This window comes from Lithobates pipiens, unplaced genomic scaffold, assembly GCF_037356315.1.
Source record: "Lithobates pipiens isolate NorthernLeopardFrog02 unplaced genomic scaffold, aLitPip1_a1.2 Scaffold_22, whole genome shotgun sequence".
In the NCBI taxonomy this organism is placed as follows: domain Eukaryota; kingdom Metazoa; phylum Chordata; class Amphibia; order Anura; family Ranidae; genus Lithobates; species Lithobates pipiens.
The window spans coordinates 28,448,462-28,471,215 of NW_027507784.1; the positions used below are offsets into that span (position 1 = coordinate 28,448,462).

At 40.8% G+C, this 22,754-nt stretch overlaps 2 protein-coding genes across 18 annotated transcripts in view; both read left to right on the forward strand.

The window, feature by feature from the left end:
- The window catches only part of LOC143923499 (nuclear factor 7, brain-like), a 744,238-nt gene that overhangs the window by 117,428 nt on the left and 604,056 nt on the right, over positions 1-22,754 (forward strand). The window lies entirely within an intron of this gene.
- The window catches only part of LOC143923496 (nuclear factor 7, brain-like), a 169,923-nt gene that overhangs the window by 51,580 nt on the left and 95,589 nt on the right, over positions 1-22,754 (forward strand). Inside the window, exon 9 of one of the 17 annotated variants that reach the window (XM_077447202.1) lies at positions 19,787-20,367. The exons of 13 other annotated variants lie outside the window; for them this stretch is intronic. In XM_077447202.1, the coding sequence (XP_077303328.1) occupies positions 19,787-20,352 (566 nt within the window). In that variant the 3' untranslated portion in view covers positions 20,353-20,367. Of the gene's footprint in view, positions 1-2,901; positions 3,656-11,906; positions 14,360-15,489; positions 19,124-19,786; positions 20,368-22,754 lie in introns of those variants that run through there. 3 more of the 17 variants (XM_077447192.1, XM_077447203.1, XM_077447196.1) reach the window with 3 other exon arrangements.

Genomic DNA, 22,754 nt, shown 5'->3' on the forward strand with positions numbered 1-22,754 from the left:
TTTCACCTCCAATAAAGGCTTCAATTAAAACCTTTTGACTTGCTGCAAAGGGCAGCATCCTACTTGATGACGCCATATCAGTTTGCTTGAACTTGACCCATTCCCCTAAAAATGTTTATCTGAAGGTTAGAGTTGTATAATTTTTGTGCAGCTCCTAAAATGGCAGGATAGACCCCCCCCCCCCCCCCCCAGTAGTTTTGGGACTGTTGGGAATAGTTGGAATCTGGTGGGTTGACTTAGCAACTGACTTATCATTGACTCTACAGTAATAAGCTGTCCCTCACCATAATTTTGAAACAATCTGCTCCTGGACACCATTCTCCTGTTTTCCATGCCCTATTAAACGGTAGCAATGGAACCCCTTACTGCCACCGTTATGACTGTTCGTTTTGCTGACCTGGGCGTTCGGCAGATGTAGTCACAGCAGTCTCCAGGCGATCTGACATAGTTGGGTAGAATAATATTTGATATAGATGGACTGACCTTTTCAAGGTAAAGCCAAATGGTTGTGAATATATATTCCATTTTGTGTAGACGTGTTGTAAACGTTAACTTTATTTTTTTCCCCCGTGTGCATGCATAACCTTGTTTCTCATGAAGCCATTACTGCATGCTTGTTGGCATCCTTTGTTTAACTTAAGGCCTGGTATCATATTTAAAGTGGTTGTAAACCCACATAAAGAGAAAAAACCTGCAAGATAAAGGCATGCTAGCTCATTATGAAATATTCACCTTAGATGGAAACCTCTGCAGCGTTCCCAGTACACGACTCCAGCCGGCAATATTGCTACCAGAGTTCATTCTGGTTGTTGTGGGCTCTGGTACTGTGATTGGCTGGAACTGCGATGTCACTCCCGCGCATGTGCGTGGGATCCACCGGTAAAGGAACACTAGCTAAAGCAACGGCACGAACGAGCCATTGCGTCAGTGTGCATGTGCCGATGTCGGCACATGCTCTTACAGGGGTTATCCCCTAAACTGTGTAGGTTTAGGAGATATTCGGGGTAGCTACAGGTAAGCCTTATTATAGGCATAATTGTAGTAAAAAGCGGATTGTAAGGGTTTACAACCACTTCAAAGTGGTTGTAACCCCTACATATACCCAGTGAAGTGACTTGCCTCAAGTGATGCATAGAAATTAAACAAATCCTCCTACGTGAGTTGCACCTGTTTATCTGCAGCTGCCTCTTCTACATCCAATGCAAGTGTAGAATTTGGCACATGATGTCTTGGCTGTCAAAAGCGGGAGGCGTGGAGCTGAAGTCTCACGCTGCAGATTGAGCTACTCTGGATTGAGCACTGATTGTAGGGAAGGGTCAGAGCGAAGGCTGTCAATCATGTGCTGAAGCTTGCGCCCTGTTGCCTCCTCCCCGCCCCCCCCGGTGTCAGGAAAACTTGTCCGATGCCATTCATGTTTGCCATGGAACAAAGCAGCAGACGGAAATTGATGCTCTGGAGCGAGGCAAGTACACACTATAGAGGGATATGCTTTGTTCATATTTCATATCTAAGGTTTACAACCACTTTAAAGAGCACATGTACTGTGGAAGTTGTGCCCAGAATGAAAGTAAAGGACTAGACACAAGCTTTTTGTCTGTTCTCCCTGCAGCTAATCTTTTCTTTTTTGCAGACTTGTCAAGCCTTGTCATCCACTACCACTGGGAAAGTGATCCATCCTGGTATAAGTGTAGGGCCCTTTTTTTCCCTATGCCAAAGCTGCTGCTTCAAAGACTGGTTATTATTTGAAGAGGCAGCAGGAGATGTAGAAATGACTTGGATTCACCGAATGGGTGAAGTAGGCAGGCCCTCGATACAGCCTCTCCAGCAAGGTGGTCATTGAGCAGCACAGTAGTGACCTCACTGAATCTGGTTACACTAGCAATCAGCTGGCAGTCACTTGCAGGCAGTGCCATTAGGAAGTAGTCCTTGTAGGCAATGCAAGCAGTTGGTCTATTCCATATCCTGCGCATATCACTGGAGTGGTACGAAGGCACTAATTGCTCCCCCCAATTGTCATGATTGTGCAACAGGATAAGCACTTTTGCACCATTCTCAAAGCGACTTAGAACATCGAGAAGCAAAATACAGTTTTTTATTTTTATTGCCTTTTGAAGTGGGTTTATTGCTTGGCAAAATTTTTCAACTTAAGTTTCTATCTTGTGAATTGTTTGTATCCTATGGTCCATGCAGTAGATGTAATTAAAGCTGCACTCCAGGAAAACTGCCTTAAAATGCATGTAAGGGAGCGGTTTTACCTGGCAAATATTTGTATTTTTCCATCCCAGTTCTGAGACTGCACAGTCCAATCTCCCAGCATGGCCCTGTCTAACAGGGTAGAAGACCCGGTTTTTCTCAGCTGCAGTTCTGTAACGCTTACGAGTCTTGTCCCTCACCCATCCTGTGTTTGGGAATTGAAGAAAATAAGCGGCAGACTGATCTCGTCCTTTGGAACATGGGCACTGCAGCGTAGCGGACTGACTTCTGGTGCTGCTTCATTTTTTTTCCCAGCCTGATCTTGGCTGTACATGGACACCCGGAAGCAAATACCAAGTCAAAACCAAGTACCAGTGCTACTTGCATTTTAGAAACAAAAAAGCTTTTTAAATTACATTTGCAGTTGGCTAGGCTTTTATTGCAGATAATGAATCTGTACATTTTGGCAAGATAATTGAGTACCCATGGTGAACTTTCAGCTCCCCTTATATGTATAAAATCCACAAAGCTTTATTTCGTTTTCTTAAGTTTTCCTGAAGTCCAGCCTTAAAAACGAATGGGTTCCCTTTTTAAAAGTTGCTTTATTGCTCACCGTGTTTTTTTTTTTTTTTAAATTTTTATTGGTAATACAAAAATAATCCCTAGTTTTGCAGGTACACAGTAAACCTGTTTAATTCTGCATTTCAGAAGTTAAGCAGATTTGGATTGTCGGAAACTCTGTCATTTCTAGTGCTGCTAAGGAAGCGAAGCGTTTTCCATATGGCGAGAACCTTGGGTTTGAACCAGAAAATGTCGTCGTCCGTTGGATGGGCAAGTCCAGCATGCAGTGGAGCGGGCTGTTACCGGACCTGAATAGAAAGGTTGCTGTGCTAGGAGCCCCAAATGTGTTAATCATCCATCTAGGGGGCAGTGATTTAGGACGTATGAACAATCAAAAAATCGTCCTTTCTGTGAAAAAAATCCTGCGTAATCTCACCAGGCGTTTCCCTAACACAACATTCATCTGGTCCTCAATACTACCTAGAAAGGAGTGGCTGAGAACGCCTAGGGACTTTTATCGGAAAAAGCTCAGTAAGTCACTTGCCGGCGTTGTTAAGGCATCAAGATTCAAAGTGATTTGGCACAACGATATTGAGAAGAAATTTAGACATCCCCAAAGAACCAGCCAACATGAAGGTCTTACAAGTGAAGAGATGGACATGTTTTATGTGAGCCTCATACGCTTTATTCAAAGAACCCTGAACACCATGAAAGAGACTGCTTAGTTAGTCAACATGGTCGACTCCAATCTGTTTTCTTGGCCAGCATTCTTTGTGTAATTGTTTTTGAAATGGTAGTGTACTTATTGTATTTACTGTATGCTAAATGGCCAAACATATATCTTTATACTTTCCATTATCTTGTTCTAGATCCTAGGATAATAAAGTTCGTTTTAGATGTACATTTTTTTTTTTTTAATGATTCTTGCTCACGTGTGTACATTTTTACAGGGAACAGAAGTGAAATTGTAATAGGTGCTGGGCTTTCAAATCAGAAAACCCAGCAATGCATGCTTGTTGGGAATACTAGCTTGCTTATTTAAACATTTTAATTGGGGCACGTGGTTAGTTTTTGACTTTTGCTAGTTACCAAACACTAAGGGCCCATTCACGCCAGATACCGTAAGATGCATTTTTTACAATTGCATACACAGTTCAAAAATCCAGGTTATCCTATGGGCGTAGTTAAAAATGCAAGTCGTATGCACTCCGCTGCTTATGCAAAAATGTGATTTCTGGTGTGAATGGGCCTTAAGGAGTTAATTTAATAAGCAGTGATGTACTTAACACAGCAAAAAAATGCTTTGAAAGCTAAACCAGTGGAGAGCTAGTAAAATTCAAAATGGTTTGGAGCCAGGAGCAGACCCCAGTTGCCTAATTGACAGGCCAGGCCCTTCCTTCAAATTAGAGTTTTCTTTTGAGTTGTGCAAAGAAAACTCAATAGGACAAAGCCAACACCCAAGCTTCCACACTGTGGCCTGTATGAATGACTGGACACCCAAGCCTCCATACTTGGCCTCCATACTTGGCCTGTATGAATGAATGACCAGACACCCGAGCCTCCACACTGTGGCCTGTATGAATGAATGACCAGACACCCGAGCCTCCACACTGTGGCCTGTATGAATGAATGACCAGACACCCGAGCCTCCACACTGTGGCCTGTATGAATGAATGACCAGACACCCGAGCCTCCACACGGTGGCCTGTATGAATGAATGACCAGACACCCGAGCCTCCACACGGTGGCCTGTATGAATGAATGACCAGACACCCGAGCCTCCACACGGTGGCCTGTATGAATGAATGACTGTAAAATGCAGAGGAGTATTGCAATGGCAATCTTTCCAAATAAAGCCTTATGTAATGAAGACGAGCTGCTTACACTTGTTATGTCTGCTTGTGGAGCTTGCACGAATGTTAAAGTCCAGTGGAGCACTTTGTTTTGCATTGGTTTTGGTGGTAGAGTGCACTTAGATCCTGCACAGAACACTACCTCAACAGCAGAGGCGTGTGCATTTTTTTTACTTTCATACCAGCATAAGACAATGCAAAGGCCATGTTGGGAGAAAAGAAGTCCGGTCTTTGTCCAGCTTGATGTTAAAGGGTGCTGTGGAATAATTGTGCTAAAAAATTTCGTCCCATTTCAGAGCTACATTTTTTTTTTTGTCCATTCTTTACCTGGAATCCAGCTTTAACAAACATTTAGTATATTCTGCTCAACATAATAAAGGGATTTTACATTTACACTACACATCAGCTATAACATTATGACCACCCTCTCAATATTGAGTATATCCCCTTTTGCCATCAACAGGACTGACCCATTGAGGCATTGACTTGCTTTGCCTCCACTGGCTTGCCTTCTTCCCATACTGCATCCTTGTGCCATCTCTTTCCCATGTAAGCCAAACGGACACACCCGGCAATCCACCTAATGCAAATGTGATTCATCAGACCTGGCCACCTTCTTCCATTGCTCTCTACTACAGTTCTGATGCTCACTTGCGCATTGTAGGCCCCTTTTGCGGTTTGTTACGGGTCAGCATGGTCTATGGCTGCACCCCCCTGGCTCCTGCGTAGTTGGATTTGATAGCAGTGGGAGCCAATGGCTACACCGCTATTATCTATCCAATCGGGACCCGGGACACCGGCTAGAGCTGGTGTGCTCATCCCTGTCGCTAAAAAATAGTCCTTCCAATGTTGCAGGTGCAAAGTAAATTTTAATTCTATATTTCAGAAGTTAAGCAAATTTGGATTGTTGGGAATTCTGTGATATACTGGGCTGCTGATGAAGCAAAGAACTATCCCTATGGCCAGAACCTGGGATTTAAAACAGGAAAATGCTGTCATCCATTGGATGGGCAAACCCAGCATGCAGTGGTGCGATATGTTAACCGAACTGAGTTGATCACTCAGTGCCAGAATATTCAGACTTCTTAATCCATCTAGGCCGGGGTTAGTGATTTGGGGCATGCAAATCCTTCTAAATAGCTGAATTCTAGGCATAGCGTCATTCCTGTTCTTCTCGAGCATTACCCAAACATGACATTTGCCTGGTCAATGATGGACCCCCCCCCATATCTAAGTGGATATCTATGGAAAAAACCCAAACGGTTTAATCGTATCATTTTTAATCTTGTTTGGAAGGCGGGGTTCAAAGTTATTAAACATAAGAAAATCAAACAAATTTTAGTGTGAGAAAACTGAGTACAGGTCATACAAATGAGGATTTGGACCTCTAATGTAAATCTCATGAACATCATAAGACAAACTGGTGTGAGAAACACATGGCTTAGTGCTTTAAAGGGGTTGTAAAGGTAAATGTTTCACCTTAATACATTCTATGCATTAAGGTGTGAAAACATCTGACAGTGCCTACTCCCCCCCTCTCGAAAATCCTGCTCTCGCCCCCGCCGTCCTTTCCACCATTCAGCCTGGCCGCTGATTGGCTGGAGTGGATGGATGGAAAGCAGCGCAGTCATTGGCTCGCGCTGCTTTCAATCACATCCACTGACGCGGGGCCGTGTCATACAGCGAGCGGCTATAGCCGCCGGCTGTATCATGGGAGCGCGCCCGCAGGTCCTTCTCACCATGTGAGGGAGCTCACATGAATGTGAGAAGCACCTGCGGGAGGAAGCCGAGACAGCCGCCGAGGGGCCACTCTGTGCAAAACGAGCTGCACAGTGGAGGTAAGTGTAACATGTTTGTTATTAAAGGGATTGTAAAGTGAATTTTTTTTTTTTAAGTGTAATTGTGGTCAGCGCTTATTGTCCTTGTTTAAAGCTGAACTCCAGGAAAAACAAATACAAATGTTGTTTCCCCTTACAATTTTAACTCCTATGCTAGGTGCACTTTTCTAATGTATCCTCACCTGTGGAACCATGTTCAAGGGACAGTTCTACATCTCTCATAACTTCCTTGTTACTATCATATTTTATCGAACCATGAAGGGCATTTATGATTGGTTGCCTGCTCATAGAAAGCAGGTAGTGGTTTACCAGTTGGGTGGGTCGAAGTTGGGGCCTCTGTTTCCCAAGGGAAACTAGAGCAATTGGGAAACATTGACATTCAAGGTAACTAAGAAGATATTTTCTGTTTTTAAGGTGAGCCCTGCTGTGTACAACTGTGCCTGGAAATATCTTCTAAAGACAGTGGGTCACCTTTACCCAAAAACTGTCCATGCAAGTAAGGGCTCCTGTATAAAAGTCAAGGCTGTCCCCTGCCCTTCCTTGTTGCTAGAACATTGCTAAGACTTCCAGCTTTTAATGTTCATCTCCACCATCACAAATGTTCCCAAATTCTGTCCTCAGGGAGAGAGTGGGTTTAAATTGGAGAGGGCTTGTTCCTGTGATGAAGGTCAACAGAAGCAGCTGGGATTTTTTTTTTTTTTTTTTTTTGCTATATCCTAGAAACAAAGCTGAATGGGGGGCCAGCTTTGACTGTGGTAACGCAATAAGTCTAGAGGGTCTATGCAAGTACGATGTCTTGTGAAGTGCCAGAAATCGTGCCAAATCTAGTGGTGTGATCTTCGCCATGCCCATGTGGGCACACTGCCCCCCCTTTTTTTTTTTATACAGACCTTTAACTAAAAATCATATAGAGCATGTTGCCTCTTAGGAGCTTGGACGACAAGGCAAAAAAAGCCAGAAAAAAAAATTGCAGGTAGCTGGATCTTTCATCTGAATGCAGGGCTCAAAACGGACCATCCATAGTTTTCTGTACATTTAAAGCACTTTGTGAAATGCCAAGAGACTGCAGTGTTCCAAGCTCCTAAAACAGCCTTTTGCAAGGTCCCCACTGCTGCAGGAACTGGTCTGAAATTTTAACTTGTGAAAATACATTGTCCGTTTTGATTTTAAAGTAAAGTTCCTGCAGAGGAGCATAAAGTAAAAGATCCCTGTTTATGACCTCTACCATCCAGAGTGGGCCCCTTTTGGTTTACACAGCTAATCCCTGCTAAGTATGTTCTTCCAAGCTTTAATGCCCCCCCCCACACCATCATGCCTATTTTGCCTGCAGTTAATTGGTGGTCCAGGTTTGTTATGGGGTGCATATGGACACATGACACCTGGTCAGTAACCTCAACGTTTACAAAACGGGTGACGTACTTGCATCGTTCAGTCTGTGAGCCAGTATGATGTCCACTGTACCTGGTCATGAGTTGCCCACGACAGCCTTCGATTGTCAGGAACACACTTGATTACTACCTGTGAGCCCGTCAACCACATCGGTGAATTCTGTCATGAGAAATTTAGGTCTGATTTCCTGTGAAGAAAATATAGCGAATGTGACGTGTCCTGAAGCAGCGGACTGTACACAAACCAAAATCAATAACTAGAAAGGCATTTTTAGACATGTTCAAACCCTTTGGCCTTTTCGCATGGGGTGGAATCTGTCTCCTCAGCAGTGGCTCTCGGCTGAGCAGGCAGATGACAGGTCCGTGTCCGCTATCGGTTTACATCCCGCTGTGTGATCCGCTGTACCGATGGCAAACGTATCCCAATCTGTCAGTTATCGAATTGTATGCCGGTGGGTGACAGCGGACGTATGTCAACTGGCATCCACTGCCCCTTTAGAGAAAAATGGATTGTCCAATTGGGTCTGCCTAAAAAAACAAAAATGGCCAGACCTGATCAGTCTGCTGGTGTAAAAGGCGGCTTTATTTGTGGGAAAAGGAGATAAGCGTTGAAACTTTCCAGGTTCCTGAAGTTCAGCTGTAAATAGGCAATTACAACAAATACAAGGTATGACCACTTGTTAGCCATATGGCACAGATATAAAGTTGTGATTTACCAAATCACCAGATTATTAATGAAAAGAAGCATGTGGCTTCTGTACAAGTTGTTGGATTACAAACTGAAGTTATTCTGGAACATCTCGGGTTCTTTTCCCAGACCATTTATTTTATTTTTTTATAAATTTGATTTGATAAAAATGTTGAAAGGGTTCACATTTATAAAATTTTAGGTTACATTTGTAGCGGTTTTAAAATATTGGGAACGTGAATTTTATTTGGTACATTGTAGGCTGCTCTCCAAAAAACACCTTAAAAGTTGCCCTTGCAGAATTAATGTAGAAGTGTGGGCTAAAGAAATATTGTGAAAAGACCCTTTCTTTTTCAGATCTGTGCACTCATCTGTCTAACAGTTCTGTGCTTTGCATTTGTCTAGAAGTTCCATGCAATACTGGACCATTCTTGGCTATTCACTCTCCCTGTGCAGAGTGACTTGTCTTGTGTCCTGTAGTTTTTTTTTTTTTGTCAGTTTGTAATAGGTGGGGCCTGCAGGTTCCCCTCCCCACCACACCTCTGTACTGGCAGTGTACAGCAAAATGTCACGCTACTTTGGTGCATGCAATGGGTTTGAACGGTGTCCTCTATGGAGCATGCTCAATTTCAGTTACGTTTCAAGTGCTCAATTCCCTCCTTTTCAGATCTATGCAGCCTATGGGACTAGAGTCACACGTGTGGGGGCTATAAACGGTGGTAACTTACTTTTCTCTCATTCCTCCATGACTTCCATTTGCTTAACGCTATAGGGGCGGGATATGATATAATCTGAATATATTTACAGAGAAACCCACCAACGCTTAGTTTTAGTCGAAATCAGTATTGCATATATCCATTGTAACCAATACCTGTAAAGAAAAAACTTTGGCTGCCATCTGAAAAAAATACACAGATTCCGCCTACACAATGTTAATGCACAAAAAAAAATACACATTTTGATATAAAATAAATGTTTATAGGGAGCTCTACGATGGTTATTTGATATTAATAGCCAAATTTAAATTGCTGTCATGTGACTGGCACAGCACCAATTGGGGTGTTGGCCGGACAGACTGCACTGTAGAGAGGATACACCAGCAGAAGCCCCTCCCTCCCCAAAGATTTTTCCCTGCAGATGCCATAAAACCGGAAAAGATCATGTGACCACACAGCAGTGCTACAGGAATCAGGTTTTTTTAGGTGAATGAATTCTGTCAGTTAACACTTAGTATCGCTTTAACAAAATGTTCTCCTTACCCATCATAAACCTATTACAATCTCTAAGGCATTAAAAAGCATGACTTTATAATACTATTTTGCAATCCATGATGAGAGAATTTTACTTTTTGAAATGTAAGTTACTCTAGTGCTTCAAGTTGTCTAATACTGTATTTTTAAGGTCGATATGTGTGTAAATCCTTGACTTTATTTTTTATTTTTTTTATTAGCATTTGAGATTGTATATTATGGTTTTCACACTTGGGGGGCTTCTAGTTCATGTTGCTGTAGATCCTAGGCTTATATGATTGGATGTTGTTTTCTTGCCCTGAGTAAGGGGGGAGCGTTGAGCCCCCCCAAAAAACGTGTTGGCAGCTCACTTTTCGATTTGTCTTTAATAAAACATTGACGGTTTTCAATTATTCTGGTACTCAGTTTTTTTTTTTTGTTTTTTTTATATACTCAATAGTTTTACTCTAACTGAACTCCTCCAGGTAAACCCCCCCCCCCCCCCCCCCCTTTCTGGTTGGATCTGTCCCTTTCTGGTTGGATCTGTGCTCACGCAGTATTGGTTTAAAGCTAGGACTATGTAACATGATGTATTGCACTAGGGGCACCTGCAGCATGTGCCCGACCTCAATGCGATGAACAGAGGGGAGAGGAGACTTATCGTGTGTTCATACCAAGTATCTGCACCGATCCATGTCTCCTAGTCAGTCCCACCACACAGGGAACACAACCCCTTGATCACGTCCTAGTGTTAACACCTTTTCTGCCAGTGACATTTACACAGTAAAGCCTCCTTCATAATGTTGCTGTCCTGATAGAATCGTAGAGCGCCTCCGTAACTAGTAAAACATTTTTTTTTTATAAAAATGCCATAAATCTAGCCCCTGTTTTGTAGACGCTATAACTTTTGTGCAAATCAATCTACACTTATTGCAATTTTTTAAATCAAAAATATGTAGAGGAATACATTTCAGCCTAAACTGAGAAATTGTTTTTTTGATAACAAATGTGGGATGATATGGCAAAAAAAAATTTTGTCAAAAATTTACACTTTTTTATAGCGCAAAACCTAAAAACCGCAGAGGCCATCAAATACCACCAAAAAGCTCTATTTCTGGGGGAAAAAAAAGCCATCAATTTTGTTTGGATACTGTGTTGCACACCAGCACAATTATCCATTGAAGTGCTGCATCGCAAAAAATGGCCTGGTCTTTGAGCAGCAAAATCTTCTGGGGCCGAAGGAGTTAATCACCACAAGGTGTTTAATTTTTTGCTAAACCAACAAAAAATAACTTTTTAAGGGAAAATTCATTTTGCAACCGGTAATATTTCTACATTGATTGTTGCTGATCAGGAGGCACTGGTTAGCAGCAATTTTTGTTTACTGTGTGGGGCCGATGTTCTCACAAGCTTGCAATTGGCTTTTTTTTTCCCCTCATGCTGACAGTTGATTACTAGCTTGATTACATTATGTGATCAGCTGTCATTGGCTGACAGCACTGATGTCTTTTACTAAGCCAGCAGTCAGCTTTATTTTTTCTCCTTGCGCTGACAGCCGATTTACTGGATTGTTTACAATGTGATAGGCTGACAGCTGGCATCAGTCATATTTTCAATATGAATGCAAAGATTTCATTTTTGCCAGGGTATGTAGGGTATGCTCACTTTTGAGCACAACTGTCTGCTATAGGTTTTAATAATTGAATAAAAAATGTACTCTGCGCATACAGAAGTATATACTGTGTGTGTGTGTGTGTGTGTATATGTATGAAATATCTCTAATGGTGGTTTATGCTGCTCTCACAAGGTATCTTTCGTCTTTTTGGTTAAACCAGAACTCTTGAGTATATCTAGTGATATAAAAAATTAATGTGGAGCAGCGGGGAGGAAAAAATGTATGCATTCAGGGCTGCTTTTTGATTACACCCTTGCTGGGGGACCGTTGGCTCCCCATTTAAAGCCCAACATAAGTCTGTTATCAACAGACCAGACTTTTTAATACTATTTTACCAGTTTGGGCTCCTCTTGATCACAGAAGCTGATCTGTTAATTTTGCTAAACGCTGTGGGTTGGACAAGGCTTCATTATGGTAATAAGCCCTTTTAACCGACACATTTTAGGAAGTCCACATTAAGCTTTTTTAATTGTTATTGCAGAACCACAACCTAAAGAGATATGGATTCTCGGGAACTTTTGGGTAAACCAAGCTGGTCGCAAAGCAAGCCCAAACCTTGGACTCGACAAGAGACGATTTACCGTCCGTTGGATGGGCAAATCCAATCTGCTTTGGGAAAACTTCATTCCAGAACTAAAGGAGTCTGCCTCAACATTGGGAACACCGAGTATTGTTTTCATCCATATAGGGAGCAGTGATCTGGGGAATAAACCTTATCAAATGCTCAAATCTCATGTGAAAAGCGATTTATCTCACCTCACAAAGTCTTACCCAAATACAGCTTTTATCTGGTCCCCCATACTGCCCAGAAGGCATTGGATGCACAACAACATGGAGGACTTCAGAAAAGAATTTAACTCTGAAGTTTCCATTTTTGCAGAAGAGTGTGGCTTCCAGGTGGCTTCGCTCAGTTTAGTCGAGGAAATGACTCTAGAAAACTACCGAAGAAAATTTGACAGCAATTCATACAGTTCGGATTATATTTGCGAAGTCTTGAATACGTACATCAAAAGAGCCGTAGAAAAGGAAATAAAAAGAAAATGAAAGGACAATTGAGACATTGGTCTACATTCAGACGTTTGTATCTGAAAGCAGCTCAACGCAAAGTAATTTGCATGTGATAAAGTTGGACTATTTCCTGCAAATAGTTGACATTTTTAAATGTTTAGCTGCGTTTTTAAGTGAATAGAGCTGTGTAGTTTAAATGGAGTGCCGTGCAAAGCTAGTTCCCTTGTGTGACTGCTTAAGAGAAGATGATTGGGTGTTGATTCACACACAGCTCTGCTTTTAAAAAAAACAAAAAAAAACACTGTACCAAACTGCATGGTACTGCAGTATTGTGCAATTTGGTGCTTGCAAATGCACTTTTTTGGGATCTACGTATGGGGGTGCCATTAACTGGCACGTGCATGCAGTTTGCAAGGGCGGTATGGGAAAGGTGCACGGAACATGCCTTTTCCACACGACGGTCTGGGGTGAAGAGAGGTAGAGGGAGGCAAATAAAGATGGGTAAAGCCAACATCCCAGCGTCTGACTAGGGGATATTTTGTCTCTATGTATGAGGACACCAGATCTGATCCTAATACATTTTACAACTTTACCATGATGTCCTGCTTCCACCATTAGACACTTTTCTAACATGTTAGACCATGTCCGCAACGAATGAATGCTAAAACATGATTATGTATGGGCGCCAACATGAGAAGGAACTCCGTTTCAGGAAGAAAAGAGGAATGGTTTCATTTTCTGCTGCTAAACACACTGCAGCCAAACGCGTTGCGCGTTTAGGTGCAGATGAACGCTGGCGCAGCACTTTCCTTCAAAACGCAGCTAAACTGATCAACTAAACTTTGCTCATGTATGAACAACATGATTACTTTGCATTAAATCCATCTCTTCTAAATGTAGCTAAATTCTGAGATTTAGTTTGTCCATGTGAATGTAGCCTGATCTACCTTGTGAAATGTGTTTCCTGGGGGAAATGTTTGTTTTTTATTTTGTCAAGATTCCCATGGTGCGGAATTTTTTTTTTTTTTATGGTAATCGCTTGTACTCTATAGTCAGGGGTTTTAACATGTTTTGGTACGGTTCTGTTCTAGTAAGTGAGCCTTTCTCTCCAAAGGGAGGGAAATCCCCACTTGGCAGTCATCGAAACGGGTGTCCTCATTGGAAGATTTTACAGTTCATTCCCATTCTGATGCCCACCCTAAAAATGTTGGACTTTCAATCAACACTGGTGACAAAACAGGATGAATCTGACCAGCTGGGAGGAATCTAAACCCAACCAACAAGTCACTTTTGGACCAGCCTGGGCCATACTATTTCCCTCCCTAATACATGTACTGCCTGTCAACACTATATGAATTGTATACACCATCGGCTACATAAAGTATACAGTTTTTTCTGATGATGCTTCCCATTTAGTTTTCGCAACATAATCCTAGTCTGGCTGGGCGCTACTTAACCATTTATACTTTGTAATTTTATCAATCTATACCATGCTTCCTCTTAAGTGGCTAGAATGGTAATGTCATTATTTTCATCTCAACCAATCACAGGAATTCTTGTAATCCTGTATAAAATGTAAAGCTTCCTGCAAATAGCTGAGCAGTGCTCAGCCCAACTTTATTTTGTTTTGAGGACAGGAAGTTGGCAGAGGTGGAGGTTGCGACATCAAACGTCCTAATCTCCAACTTGACCATTCAGCGGAAGCCTTGTGTTCATTGAGCAAAAATGCAAGGTTTCCCGATTGGTTTAGTTCCTGTCATGAGACGGCAAGTCCCTATCCCTATTAGCCGTATATTGTATGTAGCTGATGTTAAATAGTTTTATATACTGCTGACCGGTGGCACATGCTTCAGTGAAGGAAATGGTTCATTTGGACCATCTTGGTGAACAATTTGAAGGTAAATGAAACCTGGAATGAGTGTTTTTTTTTTTGTATTTGCAGCATATAGATAGATATTAATTTCTATATATATTTTTTTGGGGCGGGGGGGGGTAAATTTATCAACCCTGGCTACTGTGATTGTATCTGTTGGCCTTCTGCATTAACAAATGTTTAGAGGACACTGGCCATAAAAAAAAACTGTTTTGCCAAGCTTTCCAAAAATTGAGAATGATGAAAAAACTGTTCATTCTGGATGAAATTGTTCACTTTAATGCTTTAAATGGATATGCTGTACTTTGTGTAAAATTGATAACTTTCTGGAATTTCTGTGTATGGGAATGTGCTAGTCTTATAAGCTTGATCACAAATGCTTAGACCAATTTGTTCATTTTCATTGTTGGCAAAGATATATTAAAAATAAAGCTTTTTTTTTTTAATGCATAACAAGGAGCTTGTTTTCCTGTAGAAAGGTGTTCTCTACATTGCTAGGACATTGGTATGATTAAGAAAAAAAAAATTGAAATTGGATGAACAGTACATTAAAAAAATATATATATTTGTATGCAGGGAGCAATTTGTGGCAAAATAAATATGAATAACGGAGATCAGACACATAATTAGTTGGCCAGGAGTCCCTAGCCTCCTCTGTACCGTGTTTCTGCATACAGTGTGTATGTAATATCTCTAATGGTGTTTTATGCTCCTCATGTACAAGGTGTCCATTTTTTTGAGTATATCTAGTGATGTAAAGAATAATTTATTGTGGTGGGGGCAACACTGGGGAGGAGGGAAATATTGCTTCCAGAGCTGCTTTTTGTTTAAACACTTGCTGGTGGACCCATTAACTTTTCTCCGCATTGGGCTTTAAATGGAGAGATCTCTGGACAGAGTGGAAATATTGCTGTTTTGCCAGCTTGGTCTTAATCTTGATCACAAAAGCTGATATGAAATTTGCTTAATGCTGTTGGACGAGGCTGCATTATAAGCCTTTCACCCCTTCTATACGGCACCTTGAGCAGTGCAGGAACATCACTTAAGCAAATGCATTTTTACTAGTAACACTGCAAGTAACCACATCAACTGTGGACCTCTACTTCAAAGCAACATTTAAAACAAAAATGACCCAACACATTATAGGAAGTACACATTAAACTTGTTTCGTTGTTCATTGCAGAACCTATGGAGATTTGGATTCTCGGGGACTTTTGGATAGCCAAATCTGCTTCTATAGCATTCAGACATCCAGCTGGTAGAAACCTAGGACTCGACCATAAACAATTTACCGTCCGTTGGATGAGCACGTTCACAACGCTTTGGAAAGACGTCATTCCAAAACTAAAGGAGTCTGTCTCTGCATTTGGAGCACCAAGCATTGTCTTCATCCATGTAGGAAGCAGGGATCTAGAAAGAAATTATCCAGAGTTCAAATCTCATGTGAAGACTGATTTATCTGACCTCTCCAAGTCTTATCCAGATACAGCCTTCATCTGGGCCATTGTACTGCCCAAAAAGGAATGGTTCGAAACTGGCCTGGAGGACCGCAGAAAAGAATTTAACGCTGAAGTTTCCGTTTGTGCAAAAGAGTGCGGCTTCCAGGTGGCTTCTCTCACTTCAGTTGAGAAAATGTCTGCAGAAAAATACTGTAACACTGATGGTAAATCATACAGTTGGAATTTTCTTTCTGCTGTCTTCAATACGTGCATCAAAGATGCTGTGGAACAGGAAATAAGAAAATTGAAGGAGCCAATTAATGAATAAACACTGCAGCTATCTGAAACTAAACGCAGTGAACATTTACTTGCAGAGGAGTCTACCTTGGATGCCGCATTTTTCTTTTCCCAAACGCAGCTAAACCTACTAAACAATTCTCATGGTGTATGAAGAACCTGAATACTTTGCATTGTGTGAGTCCAGCTGCTTTTAGAAAAGTTTTCTCCTATGCAGCTAAACTCTGAAATTCGGGTCAGCTGAATTTAGCTTGTGAAATGTTTTGTTTCCCTTGGAATATTTATGTTCCCATGGTGCAAAATTTTACTGTGGTTATAGTGTGTGTGTACTCTATTCAGGAGTTGTGTAATTTGCTGATACTTTTCTGTTCTAATATGTAAGCGTGAGGAAATCTCTCCAAAGGGTGGGAGATCCCTACGAAGTCACTAAAAGAGGTGCCGTCAACGGGGTGAATCAGCTGGGGAGAATCTAAATGCAAGAGTCTGTTGTATGCTTTTGTCTTGAACTCTCAGACTCGCAAGGCTTTTGCCCTCGTGTTTTTTTTATAATACACTGATTTTGCGAAGCCTCTGTTTTCTTGGCACGCTTCTATCTTTTCTGCCAAACTCCAACTTTCATTTAACTTTTAATCACTTAGACAGAGCCTCTTTTTAAGACTGTCTTTAAAAGTTAAAAACGCGTTTTTTGCTAGAAAATTACTTGAAACCCCCAAACGTAATTTTTTTTTTCCTAACACCCTAAAGAATAAAATACCAGTCATTGCAATACTTTTTGGTCAAACCATATTTGCGCGGCGGTCTTACAAGTGCACTTTTTTTGGGGGGGGGTTCACTTTTTTGAATTTAAAAAAAAACGGTAAAGTTGACCCAATTTTTTTTTTATTATTGTGAAAGATAGAAAGATAAATTGATACCCAAGATGTCACGCTTCAAAATTTCGCCCAGTCATGGAATGGCATCAACCTTTTACCTTTTAATCTCCATAGGCGACGTTTAAAATTTTTTAAAGGTTGCATGTTTTGAGTTAGAGGAGGTCTAGAATTATTGCGCTAGATCTAACGATCGTGGTGATACCTCATGTCTGGTTTCACCACCGTTTTCATATACAGGCGCTACTCATGTCCTTCTGTGCGCGAGCTTGTCTGGACGGGTTTCTTTAAAAAAATGTTTACTTTTTTTTTTATTTTACTTTATTTTTACACTGTTTTTAAAATAAAAATAAATTGGGTCACTTTTATTCCTATTACAAGGAATGAAAACATCCCTTGTAATAGAAATAAGCATGACAGGTCCTCTTAAATATGAGATCTGGGTTCAATGTCCTCAGATCTCATCTTTGGATTTAAATGCAATAATAAAAAAAAATTGTCATTTTGAAAAAATAACAGAAAAATAGCCCTTTAAGACGTATGGGCGGAAGTGACGTTTTGACATTGCTTCCACCCATGGTATGGAGATGGATGGGCCATCTTCCCCTCACACGTCTCAATACCCAGCCACTGACAGGTCCCGATCGGCGGCGGGAGGGGGCCATCTCCTACCTCCGACAACGGTGATCTTGCGGTGAATCTGCCGCAGAGACCACCATTAATAGTATCGCTGACTGAAAAGATGGATATCTTGGTTGTGGCAGCAGCTGCTGCCGTTACAGAGATATCCATCTTTAAAGTGTTGACGTATATGTACAGGAGATGGTCGGCAAGTGGTTAAAAAGTTTGAATCACACTGATCCAAACAATTTCCCTCACTAATGCATGCCCCCCTCATCTGTGTTATATGAACTGTAGTATCGGCCACATTAAGTATACAGCGCTGTGTTCTAATGGTGCTTCCCATTCAGTTCCCAGAACAAAATAGTCTGGCTGAGTGCTGCTCAGTCATTCATGGAGTACTTTTGATTTTTATCAATGAAGATGAGGCTTTCCTCTAAGTGGCTAAGATGGAGAGGTAGCAGATAATGTCACAATCTCCACCAAAGTCAATCATGGGAAACCTTGTAATCCTTGATGAAATCCAAATCTTTGTGAATGTCTGGCTGAGCAGCACTGAACCCAACTTCATTTTTGTTCTGAGGACTGGAAGTTGATGGAGCTTGTGACTTCAAATGCCCTTGTCTTATTTGATGTGCCTGATGGTAGGGAGCTTAGAAAGATTGGGGGTTCCAATGAGAAGGAACACTTGACTGCATTTTCTACACAGTGGCAAACATTATTTATCAGATAGGGCAACCAGGATGGAAAGTAGAATCCATATATCGTGGTCTGCTACGCTAATTACGAATTGCATTCCTCTGTACCAGGTTCTCCAGACTTTCTAAACAAAGTTCCAGTTTACTGTCCGTCAGACTTTGCCAGATTGTGGCACGTGGGAGTGGAAATAAACAGTGCCCCCACCATTGGTTTTAGTGTATGAAATAATGCACTATTGGTATCTGAGAAGAATAGTGAGCTATTATAAGTGGGAAGAATAGTCTTATTGATATCAGTGGCAGGAGACGGGAAGTCCCTATCAGCTGTATGTAGCTGATGTTAAATGGTTTTATACACTGCATATCGGTGGCACATGCTTCAGTGAAGGAAATGGTTTGTTCTGACCTTCTTGGTCCAGGTGAACTATTTGAAGGTAAAAAAACCTGGATTTTTTTATTTTTTTTGGATTTGCAGCCTATATATTTTGGGGGGAGAAGATTTGTCAACCCTTTCTCCTGTGACTATCTTTTGGCCTTCTGCATTAACAAATGTTTTGACGACACTGGCCATAGTTTAAAAAAGACAAAACTCAGGTTCAGTTTTGCTAAACTTTCCAAAAATTGAGATGAACAATTTTCATTCTGGATGAAAATGTTCACTTTAATTAATAATTTAATGGATATGTTGTACTTTGTTTAAAATTGAGAACTTCCTGTAATTTCTGTGTATGCAAATGTGCTAGTCTTATAAGCGTGATCACAAATGCTTAGAACAATTAATTTTCATTGTTGGCACAGATGTTAAAAACAGCTTGTTTTCCTGTAGAAAGGTGTTGTCTACATTGCTAGGACATTGGTATAATAAAAAATAAAAAATAAAAAAATTGAACTTGTATGAACAGTACATATAAAAATTTAGCATTTCTTGTATGCAGGCAGCAATTTGTGGTTATATAAATGATTTACACAGATCAGAGGACGCACATAATCAGCCAGGAATGCCTTGCCTCTGTACTGTGTTTCTGCATAGTGTGTATGTAATATCTCTAATGGTGGTTTATGCTGCTCACGTAAAAGGTGTCCTCCATTTGTTGGGTTAAACCAGAACCTTTGAGTATATCTAGTGATGTAAATAATTTTTTTTTTTGTGGTGGGGCAACACTTGGGGAGGAGGGAAATATTGCTTCCAGAGCTTTTTAGTTTAAACACTTGCTGGGGAACCAGTAACTTTGCTGCGCATTGGGCTTTAAATAGAGAGATCTCTGGCCCGAGTGGAAATATTGCTGTTTTACCAGCATGGTCTCAATCTTGAGCTCAAAAGCGGATATGAATTTTGCTTAATGCTGTGGGAAGAGGTTGCATTATAAGCCCCTCACCCTGTCTATACGGCACCTTAAGCAATGCAGGAACATCACCCAAGCAAATGCATTTTTTAATAGTAACACTGCAAGTAACCACATCAACTGTGGACTTCTACTTCAAAGCAGCGTTAAAACAAAAATGACCCAACACGTTATAGGAAGTACACATTAAACTTGTTTCGTTGTTCATTGCAGAACCTAAGGAGATTTGGATTCTCGGGGACTTTTGGATAACCAAATCTGCTTGCATAGCACACAAACATCCAGATGGTGGAAACCTAGGACTCGCCCAGAAACAATTTACCGTCCGTTGGATGGGCACATTCACGATGCTTTGGAAAGACGTCATTCCAAAACTAAAGGAGTCTGTCTCTACACTGGGAGCACCTAGCATGGTCTTCATCCATGTAGGGTGCAGGGATCTGGAACAAAATTATCAAGAGTTCAAATCTCATGTGAAGCCAGATTTATCTGACCTCTCAAAGTCTTATCCAGATACAGCCTTTATCTGGGCCATTGTACTGCCCAGAAAGGATGGGTTCAACTCATACCTGGAGGAGCGCAGAATAGAATTTAATGCTGAAGTTTCCGTTTGTGCAAAAGAGTGCGGCTTCCAGGTGGCTTCTCTCACTTCAGTTGAGAAAATGTGTGCAGAAAAAAACTGTAAAAAAACTGGTGGTGGTTCATACAGTTGGAATTTTATTTATGGTGTCTTGAATACATGCATCGAAGAAGCCGTGAAAAGGAAATTAAAAAAATAGTCAATGAATAAAAACACAGCAGCTATCTGAAACTAAAAGCAGTAGAGCTGCACCGTTCTGGCTAAAATGAATCACATTTTTTTTGCTTATAAGATCACAATTCTTGCGGTGTAACATCTTTCACATTAAAACGAAAACTAATTTTGCCTGGATGTCTTCTGAGTCTCTCCACTTATATGAAAGAATCGGCAAACTGCAGTAAAGGTTGAATCGAGATCACGATTTTAAACTATTGTGCTGCTCTATGTGCAGTGAACGTTAAGAGTACCTTGGACGCCGTGTTTTTATTTTCCTAAACTGAACAATTCTAATATTTATGTATGAAGAACCTGAATACTTTGCATTGTGTGAGTCCAGCTGTTTTTAGATAAGTCTACTACTCTATTCAGGAGTTTTAATGTGTAATTTGCTGATACTTTTCTGTACTAATATGTAAGCGAGAGGAAATCTCTCCAAAGTGAGGGAGATCCCTACTAAGTAGTCACTAAAACAGGTTTCCTCATTGGAAGATTTCACCATTATTCCTGTTCTGATGCGAACACTATAAAAAGTTTGATTTTCTATCCTTACTGGTGACAAGATGGGGTGAATCTAATCAGCTGGGAATTATCTAAACGTAAGTCTTGTGAGTCTATCTTCAAGACAAAAGCGTACAACAAGGCTTTTACCCCCTTTTTTTTTTATTTTATTTTTTTTTATATGCTGCTCTTCTCTGATTTTTGTGTGAGGCCTCTGCTTGACACTTTTCTTTGCCACCAAACACCAGGTTTCATTTAACTTGTAACCACTTAAAGACCGAGCCTTTTTTTCAGACTTGGTGTTTACAAGTTTAAACAAGTTTTTCTAGAAAATTACTTAGAAACCCCGAATATACTTTTTTTTTTTTTTTTTTTTTTTTTTCTAACACCCTAGAAAATAAAATGGCAGTCATTGCAATACTTTGTCACACCGTATTTGTGCAGCGGTCTTGGAAGCGCACTTTTTGGAAAAATTCACTTTTTTGATTAAAGACCAAAAGTCAAGTTGGCCCAATTTTTATTTTTTTTTTTATTGTGAAAGAGAATGTTATGCTGAGTAAATAACCAACATGTCACGCTTCAAAATTGCACCTGCTCATGGAATGGCGTCACTTTTTTTCCCTTAATCTCCATAGGCGAAGTTTAAAAAAAATCTACAGGTTGCATGTTTTGAGTTAGAGGAGGTTTAAGGCTAGAATTATTGCTGCAATCGTTCGAGCGAGAGCGATAACTCACTTGTGGTTTGACCACAGTTTTAATATGCGGCTCTACTCACACATGCGTTGCTTCTGCGAGCGAGCTCGTCAGGGCGGGTCACTTTCGTGTTTTTTTTTTTTTTTTTCTAATTTTTTTTTTATTTATTTTTACACTTTAAAAAAGTTGGGTCACCTATTCCTAATACAAGGAATGTAAACGTCCCTTCTAATAAAAAAGCACGACATGTCCTATTAAATGACATCTGGGGTCAAAGTCCTCGATCTCCTATTTGGACTTAAATGCAATAATAAAAAAAATTGTCATTTGAAAAAATAAAATGACCCTTTAAGACGTATGGGCGTTTTGATGTCGCTTCCGCCTTGCTATGTTATGGAGACGGGTGAGGGCCATCTTCCGCCTCACTCGTCCTTCTACCCAGCCACTGACAGGTCCTGTTCGCTGCCAACGACTCCGGTAAGCGGGAGGGGGGGACCCCTCTCCAGCCACCGATAACGGTGATCTCGCAGCAAATCTGCCACAGAGACCACCATTATCGTTAGTATGACCGCTCACTGAAGAGATGGATTTATCGTTTGTGGCAGCAGCTGCTGCCGTTAACGAGATATACATCGTTAAATTGAAGATGTATATGTACAGGAGCCGGTCGGCAAGTGGTTAAAGTTTGTATCAAGCTGGTCCAAACTATTTTCCTCACTAATACATGCCCCCCTTATCAGTGCTATATGAACTGTATGTAGTATCGGCTCATTCTGGTTGAAAAGGTTTCCTTTAATGCAAATGCTGTACTTTGTGTAAAATTGATAACGTTCTGGAATTTCTGTGTATTCAAATGTGCTAGTCTTATACGCTTGATCACAAATGCTTAGAACAATTTGTTCATTTTCATTGTTGCCACAGATATGTTAAAAATAAAGCTTGTTTTAATGCATAACGAGGAGCTTGTTTTCCTGTAGAGGGGTGTCGTCTACATGGCTAGGACATTGGTATAATTAAAAAAAACATATATTTAAATTGGATGAACAGTACATATAAAAATGTAGCATTTCTTGTAGGCAGGCAGCAATGTGTGGCAAAATATGAATAACTGAGATCAGATGACACATCAGCCATTAGTGCCTTGCCTCCTTCGTACTGTATGTTTCTGCATGCAGTGTGTGTATGTAATAT